Source organism: Natator depressus, chromosome 14, assembly GCF_965152275.1.
Source record: "Natator depressus isolate rNatDep1 chromosome 14, rNatDep2.hap1, whole genome shotgun sequence".
NCBI lineage: Eukaryota > Metazoa > Chordata > Testudines > Cheloniidae > Natator > Natator depressus.
Genome location: NC_134247.1, coordinates 40812913 through 40825472, shown reverse-complemented (window position 1 = coordinate 40825472; position 12560 = coordinate 40812913). Strand labels below are relative to the sequence as shown.

Below are 12560 nucleotides of genomic sequence, written 5' to 3'. Positions count from 1 at the left end.
TGGTGGCCGAAGCATGAAGGGACACAGGCATGTTTACCACATCTTGCACTTAAATACCTGCGCTGCCAGCTACAAACAGGCCATGCAAACGCCTTCTCACACTTTCCGGTGACATCATAAATTAGAAGCAGGCAGCATTTGCTCCCGTAATTGTAAACAAACTTGTTTGTCTTAGCGAGTGGCAGAAAAAGAAGTAGCACTGAGTGGACTTCTAGGCTCTAAAGTTTTTAATTGCTTTATTTTTCAGTGCACTTATATAATTAAAATCATCTATGTTTCTAAGTTACACTTTCCTGACAAAGAGATTGCACGACAGCACTTGTATGAGGGGAACTGAAAAATGCTATTTTTGTTTTGCATGTTTCCAGTACAAATATTTGAAATCAAAAATAATATAAAGTGAGCACTGTACACTTTCTATTCTTTGTTGTGAGAGAAATCAATAGATATGAAAACATAGAAAAACATTATAAGCATATATAACATTATAAACATAAGCACTTATGGGGTTTCTCTCCGGTGTGGATAGCTTGATGTTTAACAAGGTCTGACCTCTGTATGAAACTTTTCCCACATTCTAAGCACTTATGGGGTCTCTCTCCTGTGTGGATTTTGTGATGTTTAATTAGGCCTGACCTCCGTACAAATTTTTTCCCACAGTCTAAGCACTTGTGGGGTCTCTCTCCTGTGTGTATTCTCTGATGTGTCACCAGGGCTGATTTCCATGTGAAACTTTTCCCACAGTCCAAGCACTTATGGGGTCTCTCTCCTGTGTGGATTATCTGATGTTTAAGAAGGGTTGGCCTTTCTGTGAAACTTTTTCCACAGTCTAAGCACTTATGGGGTTTCTCTCCGGTGTGGACTGCTTGATGTTTTACAAGGTCTGACCTCTGTATGAAACTTTTCCCACATTCTAAGCACTTATGGGGTCTCTCTCCTGTGTGGATTTTCTGATGTTTAATTAGGCCCGACCTCCATACAAATTTTTTCCCACAGTCTAAGCACTTGTGGGGTCTCTCTCCTGTGTGGATTGCCTGATGGTTAAGAAGGAATGGCCTTTCTGTGAAACTTTTTCCACAGTCTAAGCACTTATGGGGTCTCTCTCCTGTGTGTAATCTCTGATGTCTAACCAGGGCTGATCTCCATGTGAAACTTTTCCCACAGTCCAAGCACTTATGGGGTCTCTCTCCTGTGTGGATTACCTGATGTTTAAGAAGGGTTGACCTTTCTGTGAAACTTTTCCCACAGTCTAAGCACTTACGGGGTCTCTCTCCCATGTGTATTCTCTGATGTGTAACCAGGGCTGATCGCCATGTGAAACTTTTCCCACAGTCCAAGCACTTATGGGGTCCCTCTCCTGTGTGGATTACCTGATGTCTAAGAAGGGTTGGCCTTTCTGTGAAACTTTTTCCACAGTCTAAGCACTTTTGGGGTTTCTCTCCGGTGTGGATTGCTGGATGTTTAACAAGGTCTGACCTCTGTATGAAACTTTTCCCACATTCTAAGCACTTATGGGGTCTCTCTCCTGTGTGGATTTTCTGATGTTTAATTAGGCCTGACCTCCGTACAAATTTTTTCCCACAGTCTAAGCACTTATGGGGTCTCTCTCCCGTGTGTATTCTCTGATGTGTCACCAGGGCTGATTTCCATGTGAAACTTTTCCCACAGTCCAAGCACTTATGGGGTCTCTCTCCTGTGTGGATTATCTGATGTTTAAGAAGGGTTGACCTTTCTGTGAAACTTTTTCCACAGTCTAAGCACTTATGGGGTCTCTCTCCCGTGTGTATTCTCTGATGTGTCACCAGGGCTGATCGCCAAGTGAAACTTTTCCCACAGTCCAAGCACTTATGGGGGCTCTCTCCTGTGTGGATTAGCTGATGTTTAAGAAGGGATGGCCTTTGTGTGAAACTTTTTCCGCAGTCTAAGCACTTATGGGGTCTCTCTCCGGTGTGGACTGCTTGATGTTTAACAAGGTCTGACCTGTGTATGAAAGTTTTCCCACAGTCTAAACACTGATGGGGTCTCTCTCCTGTGTGGATTTTCTGATGTTTAATTAGGCCTGACCTCCGTACAAATTTTTTCCCACAGTCTAAGCACTTATGGGGGCTCTCTCCTGTGTGCATTAGCTGATGTTTAAGAAGGGTTGGCCTTTCTGTGAAACTTTTTCCACAGTCTAAGCACTTATGAGGTCTCTCTCCAGTGTGGATTGCCTGATGATTAAGTAGGTTTGACCTCTGTATGAAACCTTTCCCACAGTCTAAGCACTTATGGGGTCTCTCTCCCGTGTGTATTCTCTGATGTGTAACCAGGGCTGATCGCCATGTGAAACTTTTCCCACAGTCCAAGCACTTATAGGGTCTCTCTCCTGTGTGGATTACCTGATGTTTAAGAAGGGTTGGCCTATGTGTGAAACTTTTTCCACAGTCTAAGCACTTATGGGGTCTCTCTCCGGTGTGGACTGCTTGATGTTTAACAAGGTCTGACCTCTCTATGAAAGTTTTCCCACAGTCTAAACACTGATGGGGTCTCTCTCCTGTGTGGATTTTCTGATGTTTAATTAGGCCTGACCGCCGTACGAATTTTTTCCCACAGTCTAAGCACTTGTGGGGTCTCTCTCCTGTGTGGATTAGCTGATGTGTAATCAGTGCTGACTTCCAATTCAAACAATTCCTGCTCTCAAGGCACCCAGAGGGTTTCTCTCCTGTGTGGCTTCTCCCATGATTAGTAAGATCTGAGCGCTTATTGAGGTTTTCCCCACAGTCCAAGCATTGAAGTGTTTTCTCTCCAGTATTTATTGCCTGAAGCGTAAGAAGCGCCGGTCTCAGAATGAATCCTTTCTCATAACCGAGGCATTCATAGCGTTTGTCTTCCTTGGGGGTTGTCTGACGGGCAGTGGGATCCCTGTGTCCTTCCCCACATATAATAGATCCATCCAGTTGCTCCCTTGAGTGGTTTCCCAGCAGCCTCTTTGACCTCTGCCAATTTCCCCAGGCTTCTCCCTGTGCCAAGCACTGGGAAAAATTCCCTTCAGCTCTTCCCACAAAAATCCCCTCTGGTTCCCCATGCCCAGGAATTTCCTGCTGTTGATTCCCCTCCTTCTTCTCACTCACTCTCTCATCACCTGCTGGGAGAGAGACAATGCAGACAGGAGTCATTCTGCTGAGGAGAAATTAAGAGGAATAGAACCGAGGGAAAACCCAACATACTAAAGGTTGGAGAGATGGAGCAATTGGATTCTGCCTCCACTTCCCAGTTGGGAAGGAAACTCCTGCAGTGAACAGGACACATGGGAAGCGATGTCAGTGATATCTGCTACCTGCAGCCCTGCTCTGGGTGAGATGAGGAAGGAACTGAGGTCACTTACTAATATGTCATTTTTGGGATTCTCAACTTTTTCTTTCATTCACCACATGATTTGTATGTCAGCGCTCACCTGTGTGGGCACCTCTTGGGATCTCTCTTTCCTCACAGGCCTGGAGATCGGGCACCCACGGCTCTTCCCCTTGTTCCAGCCGGGTGATCAGGCCAGGTTTGGGAAGGGGAAATCCTGTGCAGGGAGTGAAATCAGACCAGATCAGGGTTTGTGGAGGATTGAGAGAGCATCTGTCAGAAAGGACATTCCGTGGGCGGCCCCTGTCCCAGTGCTGTGCTGGGGAATGTGGAATCTAAGAGGACGGGAACGTGGTCACTTAACCCCCTTGTGGGAGGCAGATGTCTGGGGAGGTGAGGGCAATTGTGATGCACACCCAGCTCTCGTGTTAAACCCCTGCCTATTTCTAAACCTGCGAAGCCCAGAGCCCTCCACATGACTGGAGCTGTTCCCAAGGAGGAGAGAGAAGAGGGATTCTGTGTGCGACCGAGAAACAACACAGACAGGACAATGCACGGCTTCTCCACCGTGCAAGCTAGGGGGGTTGGGTGGGGATGATTTAGTATGTGCCTTATGTTTTGACACCCTCTTCTCATTGGAGCATGAGGAGGGAAGAACCTGACCAGTGTCAGACACGCAGACCTCCCCAGTTTCCAAAAACCAAGGGGCCAGGAATCCCTTACCCAGCGAGGTCACTGTCTCGTAGTTCTCCTGCATGACATCCCTGTAGAGGGCTCTCTGAGCAGGGTCCAGCAAAGCCCCCTGCCCCTGGGTGAAATACACAGCCACATCCTCGAAGGTCACCGGCATCTGGAACAACAAGAATCCCCCACTCAGCACCAGCTGCCCCAGGCACAATCCCACTAGTCATGGGGTAGGACGGAGAGAGAAGCAGAATCCTCCCCGCACCCTGCTCAGAGTAGCTGGGAGGCTTCAGGGGGTGGGAGAAGGTGAGAGCTCCTTGTCCTCCCCAGCACATGGAGCAGGACAGGGTCTTCTCATTTCCCACACGCCTGCCAGCCATAGGCTGAGACGGGAAGCAGAGCTCTGAGCCGGGGACAGGGACAGGAACCTTGACAGCTTCCCTTCGTATTTCACAGCAGCCTCTGGTCAGTGGGTCAGGCTCCAGCACTGGGAGTCTGGTCCATTTTCCCATCCCTGCCCAGGGGGGTGTTTTCTGGTTCAGAAATGGGGGATTGTTTCCCCTCCCCCCAACCCGCCAATGGGCCTGTTCAGAAAATCAGGCCCAGGTTGATCACGTTCCAGCAGGTTTATCGCACCCCGTCCCACCCCGGGCGATTAACCCCTCTACACTACCCCTCGCCCACCATCAAAAGCTCCCTGAAAATCCCCTACCTGAGCTGGCTCCATCACAGCCATTTCCCTGCCCTGTCCCCTGCAAGATGGGACAATCTGAAGCAAAACGTGGACGCGATTCCTCAGCCTGTAGGAGATGGGAGATTGGGCAGGTTTCATAAGGGGCTGGAGTCCATGTCACTCCCTGATTCCCCCCAGGCTCTCTCCCTGCAGACAGACGCTCTGATTCTATGACTCTGCCATGCTGGGAACAAACCCAGTTAGTTCATTACCTCCCCGGCCAGCCCCCGCCCCGCTTAGAACTAACTCACCAGGTCCCTTCTATACCTCCCCAGAGCAGCATCTCCAAGCCAAACGCTGGAAAAAGAGCAGAATCAAAGGAGTCACTTCAGGGTACTGCCCCACAGTGTATTGTGACCCCCTCTAGCTCTCCCCCGTCTCCCTCCGTAGTGCGGTGCTCAGCAGAGCGAGCAACTGGCTTTTCCTCTCTCAGCTCCTGCTCTTGTTCCCAGGAGAGCTGACTGCCCCGGGGGGGCAGGGAATGGATCTGGGCAGGGCTGGGAACCTCCCTCCCCACTTCCTGCTGCTGCTGCCCTTCAAGTCTCTCCGCTCTCCTTTTTTATCTTCTTCCCTCAACCTGGGAGAACGGGTGACTGCCCCATTGCCATACGCCTTTGCTCTCATTAGGCAGCTCAGGCACTGACACTGGTAACAGGGGGTTGAACCAGGCTGTGTCACTGAGGACAGAAGCTCTGGGACTCACAGACACAGGGAGCCACTCCCCTTGTAGGCCAAACTCACCAGCCAGTCCCTGAAATCAGCTCTTTGTGCAGAGTCATTTCCCTGCCCAGCTCCAACCCTTTCCGCAGGTCTCTCCGTCACCTGGAGGTTCAGGCTCAGGGGCTGGTATGGTCAGAGTGGTTCCAGTCACTGAGAAAGTGCCCCTGGGGCTGGTCTCAGAGGGGTGTGATGAAGGTGGAATGTTCTGAATTTTTTCTCTGAATAGTGTGTGTGTGCCTCAGTTTCCCCATGTGTTACTCAACTATCAAGCTGGTGGGATACAGGTGAGTGTTTACTGCGGAGACCTCAAGAGGGCAGGTGTCACTGCAGAGTGGCTGCGTGGTCACAGAGAATGGCCAAAATTCTGTATCCTGAGGTCTGTGAGGATGCGGGGCTGGAAGTGGGTCAGTCTCCTGATTTGGGGCTCAGCGGGGAGAGCCCAGGGCTCAGGACTCTGGATTCCCCCCAAGATGGACTTTGCTGAATGCTCCTGATTTCTGTGCTAACAAGCTCTGTTCCACACGGTTTTCTCAGAGACCAATAAACCTTTCTGTTTTCCAAGCTGGCTCAGAGTCACAGCTGACTGCGGAGGTGGGGTGCACGGCCCCTGTGAGGAGCATGTCAGGCTTCTCCTTAGGCTTCCCCCGGGGGTTCAGGCTGGGCCCATGTGCCCTCCCTGGGCCCCAGGACCGGGAAGGCTGGGGCCACACGCTCAGCAGGTCGGGGGAGATGTTGGGGGTGCTCAGGGTCTGGGGTCCTGCCCCTACAGTGGGAGGGGGACTTGCCTCCCCCAGCCCTAGGTTCATCCCCCACCAGCTGTACCTCGTTCTTCTTCCCAGCTCCTAGTCCCAAGCAGGGGGGCTGAAACAATCTGTACAGTGGGGTGTCAAGGTTCCTTCCCCACTCTGAACTCTAGGGCACAGAAGTGGGGACCCACATAAAAGACCTCCTAAACTTATTCTTACCAGCTTAGGTTAAAAACTTCCCCAAGGTACAAACTTTGCCTTGTCCTTGAACAGTATACTGCCACCACCAAGCGTTTTAAACAAAGAACAGGGAAAGAGACCACTTGGAGACGTCTTCCTCCAAAGTATCCTCCCAAGCCCTACACACCCCCTTTCCTGGGGAGGCTTGAGAATAATAACCTAACCAATTGGTTACAAAATCATCAAAGACCCAAACCCCTGGATCTTGGAAGAATGGGAAAATCAGTCAGGTTCTTAAAAGAAGGATTTTATTTAAAAAAAAAAAGAGAGAGGTAAAACTCATCTCTGTAAAATCAGGATGGAAAATACTTTACAGGGCATTCAGATTCAAAACACAGAGGATCCCCCTCTGGGCAAAACCTTAAAGTTACAGAAAACAGGAATAAACCCCTCTCTTAACACAGGGAAAATTCACATAAAACAAAAGATAAACGAATCCGCCTCGCCTGGCTTACCTATACTGGTTGCAAAATTGGAGACTTGGATTAGGATGGGTTGGAGAACATGGATTTCTGTCTGGCCTCTTTCAGTCCCAAGAGAGAACAACCACGTAAATAAAGAGCACAAACAAAAGCCTCCCCCCCCAGATTTGAAAGTATCTTTTCCCCTTATTGGTCCTTTGGGTCAGGTGCCAGCCAGGTGAGCTGAGCTTCTTAACCCCTCACAGGTAACAGGATGTTGCCTCTGGCCAGGAGGGATTTTATTGCACTGTGTACAGAAAGGTGGTTTCCCTTCCCTTTATATTTATGACAGGGGGGCTGAGAGCCATTGAACCAAACTGTAAAGCCTGGATAGGATGGAAACCCCTTCAAGCCAGGGGGTGCGGCAGGGCCCCGCCAACCTAGATCCAGAGCCTGTGCTGCCCCCCCCCGATTGTGCCCCTGGGCCCCGCTCCTTCCCCAGCCCCCAGCTGGGGCCCCCACCCTGCATTCAGTTTGGCCCCGGCCCCCCTTCTGCCCCTCCCTATTTGCCCCCCTCACATCTCCCTGAGCTGCAGCCCCCGTCCGCACCAGGCCGGCCAGGGGCAGGGAAACAAAGCAGCAAGTGGGGGGCAGCGGGGGGTACCGTGATCCTGCCCCCGCCCCGCACACACCGGGGGCTGGCGGCAGCTTTCCCGGGCCCGGGGCAGGGAATCGCAGCCGGCTCCGCGGGGAGCAGCCCGGGGCCAAACCCGCCCCCTGCAGCCCGGGGGTGACGGGGGGGTCTCTCTTACCTTCCCTCCGAGCGGGGCCCCCCGGGGCAGGGGCCGGGCCGGGAAGGGGCCCTGGCCGGGCTGGGGGCTCTGCCCTGGGAGAGGCTCCCGGGGAGCAGCGGGCAGGGCCCGGCTGGAGGTTCCCCTCTCCCGGCCGCAGCCCGGGCTCCGGGCTCCCAGCACCAGCCGCCGGGGCTCGGGGATCTCGCCGGGAGCCTGGGAGCCAGAGTCCCCGCAGCGGCTGCGAGTCACTTCCTGCGGCCGGGCCTGAGCCCCGCGATCCTCCCCCAGAGCCGCCCCCCAGCCGCTCCTGGGTCCTAGCGATCAAGCCACCGCGCTGCAGCATCTCTGTGCCCGGCTCCTGTTACACTCACAGGCTCTAAGGTCAGAAGGGCCCGTCGTGAGCATCTAGCCCAGGGGTTCTCAGCGGACAGCAACTCTCACTGGTGGAGGATCTGACATTTTTCCCTAAATTACTTAATGAACTTTCGGGGAAACGAGTAAACATGCACAGAGGTAGGCAGGGAAATGGTCCCGTTATTGTGGGGAACTTTCCTGACTTAAACACTGCCCGGGTGGAATCAAATAGCAGAAGGATCTGAGTCCTCGCTCCCTCTTCCCTCACCCAGAGCCTGTCTCACCTTGGGGGCTCCCCTTCCACTCTCCTGTGTGGCAAAGTCCTTATAACCCCGACAAGGCTGGGCCCAGGCTTCCTGTGGGGCTCGGCCCCCCCAACCTGGTTGTGACCACTCAGGACACGGGCTAGAGCATCCCCACTCCGGGTACTTCCTCTGCTCTGGATGCTTCCCTGACCTCTTCCCTGACCATTGTCTATATCCCAGAACAAATGCAATTTATTAAACAGCAGCTAATAAAAGAAATCAGGAAGCAATGGGAAAGGTGAAAGGAAAACACTTAGCCCCACTCTGTGGGCTCTGGGGAAGCACAACCAGGGTCTCTGGAATGCCAGGGCAGTTCACAGTCTGTCCTTCCCACATCCCAGGCCTCCTGCCCAGGCCCTGGCTGTGCTGCAGGGATGCTGCGGGTTAGACCTGTGCCCTGGCAGTGGCCACACGCCCTCAGGCTCTCGGTGACAGGACCTTTCTTCCCTGTGTCCTCAGAAAGGAGCAAATCCAGAGGATAAATAAAAAGCCCCCCCCCTTTGGTAATCTCTGTCAGCTGATGGGGAGGGGGGAGACTCCTGATCTTTGAGCACTTCTGGCTGCTGAGCTAGTTCTGTCCCTGCCCTCCCCCAGGGTTCCACGGGGTGCAGGCCATGGACTGGGACACCCCATGGGGGGAGGAAATGACAGTACGGCAGGGATGACTTCATCAGCTTCCACATCCTGCGTCAGGCCCCTTACCCCTGTCTGCATCCCGACTCCCCCCCCGCCCCCTGAAGCCATGGCCCTGCTCCCGGCCCCACCTCAACGGGATGGGGCGGCACAGAGAGGAGAGGGATAAGGGGGGACACCGCACCCCTTCTCTAAAAATCATTCCACTGGGCCCAGAGCAATTCCAGCCTGTCTGCCTGCGCTTTGCAGGGCTAAACCAGTCATGGCGGCAGCAGGGATGCCGGGTGGGGGCGAGAGCCAGTATCCTGGGCGGGGGCCTACGTTGTGAATTCCTTTAACGTGTAACCAATACAATTTCAATAGTTGAAACGGTTACTTTTGTAAAATGCTATTTTCATCCCTAGTCTGGACACCTGCCTTGTAGCTTCAGAGCCCTTAGGCAGAAACCTCCACCTACCCCCAAAGCTTCCCTGACTATTTGCAGTAAAAGAATGCCCCTCCCCCTCTCCTGCCCCATGGGGTGGGGAGCTGCCATTGTATCTTTCCCTCTCCTTCTCCCTGACCCCACCCTCTTTCCCTCCCTCCCCCAGCCAGTCTGCTCTTGCTCTCACAGTCTACTCCCAGCTTCCCCCAGCCTGACATCCCGCCTTCCCCTCTCAGTGACCCCCACCACCAGTTTCCTTCTATTGCAGCTCTGTTCCCGTCTGGCCCATAAGTCTTCTCTATTCCCCTGCGTTACCCCATGCCCCCTGCCCTGCCCACTGCATCCCCCTCCTGCCCCTGACCCGTCCTTCATCCCCCCTGCCACAATCCCATGTTTTCTACACCCCCTTCCCCTCTTCAGGTGTCTTTCAGCTCCCCGCAGGGGTGGCTGTCTCAGCCCTCCGCACTGCGTGGGCTGGCTTCCCCCCTGCTCTGCACACAGTGGGAACTGGCGAGTGTCGTACTGGAAACTGTTCCCTGTAGGAATGTGCTACCTGCACCCGTTGCAGATATGTAAAAGGTTTGTAAGAAACTGCTATGGGAAAAACAAATGCTCTCTGATGGAACAAATGATGACAGAGAACAGTTTGCCCCCTGCACTCATGGCAGGACTAAGTATTATCTGGACCATTCCTGGCAGGTGTTTGTCAGGTTCATGACCCCCCCGACCAGTCAATTTTCCCCCCTGATCAGACCCTAGCTGCCCCCCTTCTCCGATTTGCCCCCTTTGCCTCTTTTTAACCCCTGTAAAAAGCAGTTAGCACAATCTTATGCTTAGTAAGGGCAGGGTGAAGGGCAGTGGCACCATTCCTACAGGGAGCAGTTGTCTGTACTGCACCAGCGGGAGAGTTAATTAATCCACCCCAATGGGCGATAGCAGCTATGTCCGTGGGAGAAGCCAATTGACTCTCCTTCGGCAGGAGGCAGGCAAATGGGAAATGCCAGCCAGAGGGGATTTCCCTGGCAGATACTGTTTCCAACTCTCCCGGACCAGACGCCATTGCCACAAATGGCGTCCGGTCCAGGAGAATTGGCAACCCTACTGGCAGATGAAAAATTTTCCCCACAGACCCTAGAAGAGGCTAAAAAGCTGAAGAATGATCAGCTCTGGTCTGAGCATGGGCAGCAGGTATTACAGGCCAGGGGAAGGGATATTAAGCAACGGTGGTTGAAGCATGAAGGGACAGAGGAATCTTTAGCGTATCTGGCATGTAAATATCTTGCGACTCCGGCTGCAACAGTGTCATCAGATTGCCTCGTCTCACTTGCCGCATTACCTCCTGCAAATGGAAACAAACTTGTTTGTCTAAGCGATTGGCTGAACAAGAAGTAGAACTGAGTGGACTTACAGGCTCTGAAATTGTACATTGTTTTATTTTATTTATTTATTTATTTATTGAATGCAGGTATTTTTTACATAATTCTACATTTGTAAGTTCAACTTTCATGATAAAGGGATTGAGCTACACTACTTGTAAATAGGTGAATTGAAAAATACTATTTCTTTTGGGGGGGGGTTTACCGGCAAATACTCGTAATAAAAAATAAAGTGAGCACTGTAGACTTTGTATTCTGTGTTGTAATTCAAATCAATATATTTGCAAATGGAGGCAACATCCAAAAATATTTAGAGAAATGGTATTCTATTATTGTTTAACAGTTCAAATAATCATGTGATTAATCAGGATTAATTTTTTTAATCACTTGAAATCCCTGATTCCAATTGATTTCTTTGTTAAAATTATATGATAAAAAAGAGAAAGGAAGTAATTTTTCACTAATAGTAGCTGTGACACTTTTGTCTTTTTCTGTCGGATTTTGGAAGCACGTCATTTTTCAGTGAGCCAAGGAGGCAAGACAGATCAGATTCCTGAAAGAGGTACCATGGTGGGGAAAGGCTGAGAGCCACTGGAATATAGGACCAACAGAAAGAGCACACTGGAGAACAGACAATGGTGGGGGGACCACTTCAGCGGTTTACTGGACTATAACTGGGGGACAAGAACAGCACCCTGCGGTCCTTCAGGAAGCCAAAAGGAGAGCATGCTTTGCATTCATGAAAAGGGGGATTTCATCAGTGGTGGCTGGTGACCCTGGGAGAATGCTTTAGCCATGGATTTTACCTGTTAAAGTTAAACTCGGCCTATCTGAACCCTGTTATACCTGATGATTGGTTTGTAACCTGTTGGTGTTATTGCTTCGCTCACTATCTCTTCAATCTTAACTAATAAACTCCTGTTTGTTTTCACTAAAAATACATTTCAGTGCTGTGATGTTCTCTTGGCACTGACCCTCAGTTGAATCAAAGAAGCTGGTGTTGTCCCGATGGCCTACCTGGGAATGTCTGAGTGTCCAGTGGAGAGGGGGTGGCCACTACAGAAGGACACGTCACAGGGGCTGGAGACAAGGTTGCGCCCAGTGTTAATCTGCAAGGCAAAGTTAGGACTGGCAGAGCCCTGATGAGTTTTTGTGGGGAGGTAAAAGGCTGGGAGTGACAGGGAACTGACACCCATTGAAGCAGAAGCACGACTCCCTCGCACTGAGACAGGGGTGGAAACAAGGAGATTCACTGTCCAGGGTTTTGGGATGGTGCTGAATTATTATGAATTACTGTGCTTCTTATTAATGAATGTGGTACGGCTTGACCTGTTTGAATTTGCTAGAGGATTCTGGGAGCAGGGCCTCCTTAGTTTCAAACGGTTAAAGTGGAAATTCTCTATTCTGCATATCTGTTCTGTTACCGACCTTTGTCAGTCAATATGCTGGCTCACTAGGTAAAGAAAATGTATAGACACAAGATCAGTGAGCTTGGCACAAGCTGACCCGGGGCAAAATGACCCCTTTGGAAGGCATTTAACTGACAGCTTGAGTGAATGATTGATAAGAGCACCAATGTGGGGTGATGTCTGGTCGGTACCCCTTCTGCAGTCCCTTCCAAAGTATTAATTAGGAGAAAATTAGTAATAAAATGTCCACCGGGCATATGACTCCTTTGAAAACCACTGCCTCGGGGGAATCCTTGATAGATCAGGTGACTGAGAATAGAAGACAATGAAAGAGATAAATCCTCATCTAGATTGATAGTTACACCCGCTTTCCTAGCCAATCAGAATACAGTGTGGGGCCAGTATAAATAC

At 51.3% G+C, this 12560-nt stretch overlaps 1 protein-coding gene across 2 annotated transcripts; it reads right to left on the bottom strand.

Annotated features, from left to right (window-relative positions):
• Nucleotides 1-217: 217 nt before the first annotated feature.
• On the bottom strand, nucleotides 218-7015 carry LOC141998415 (uncharacterized). 2 transcript variants are annotated; one of them, XM_074971210.1, is made up of 5 exons: nucleotides 6909-7015; nucleotides 4727-4814; nucleotides 4054-4180; nucleotides 3434-3547; nucleotides 218-3124 (listed from the first exon to the last, which is right to left on the bottom strand). In XM_074971210.1, the coding sequence occupies exons 2-5, from the start codon at nucleotides 4748-4750 to the stop codon at nucleotides 486-488; spliced, it is 2904 nt and encodes a 967-aa protein (XP_074827311.1). In that variant the 5' UTR covers nucleotides 4751-4814; nucleotides 6909-7015; the 3' UTR covers nucleotides 218-485. The 2 variants fall into 2 exon arrangements, with proteins under 2 accessions (XP_074827311.1, XP_074827313.1); XM_074971212.1 differs by having other exon boundaries at nucleotides 218-3121.
• Between the last annotated feature and the right edge of the window lie 5545 nt (nucleotides 7016-12560).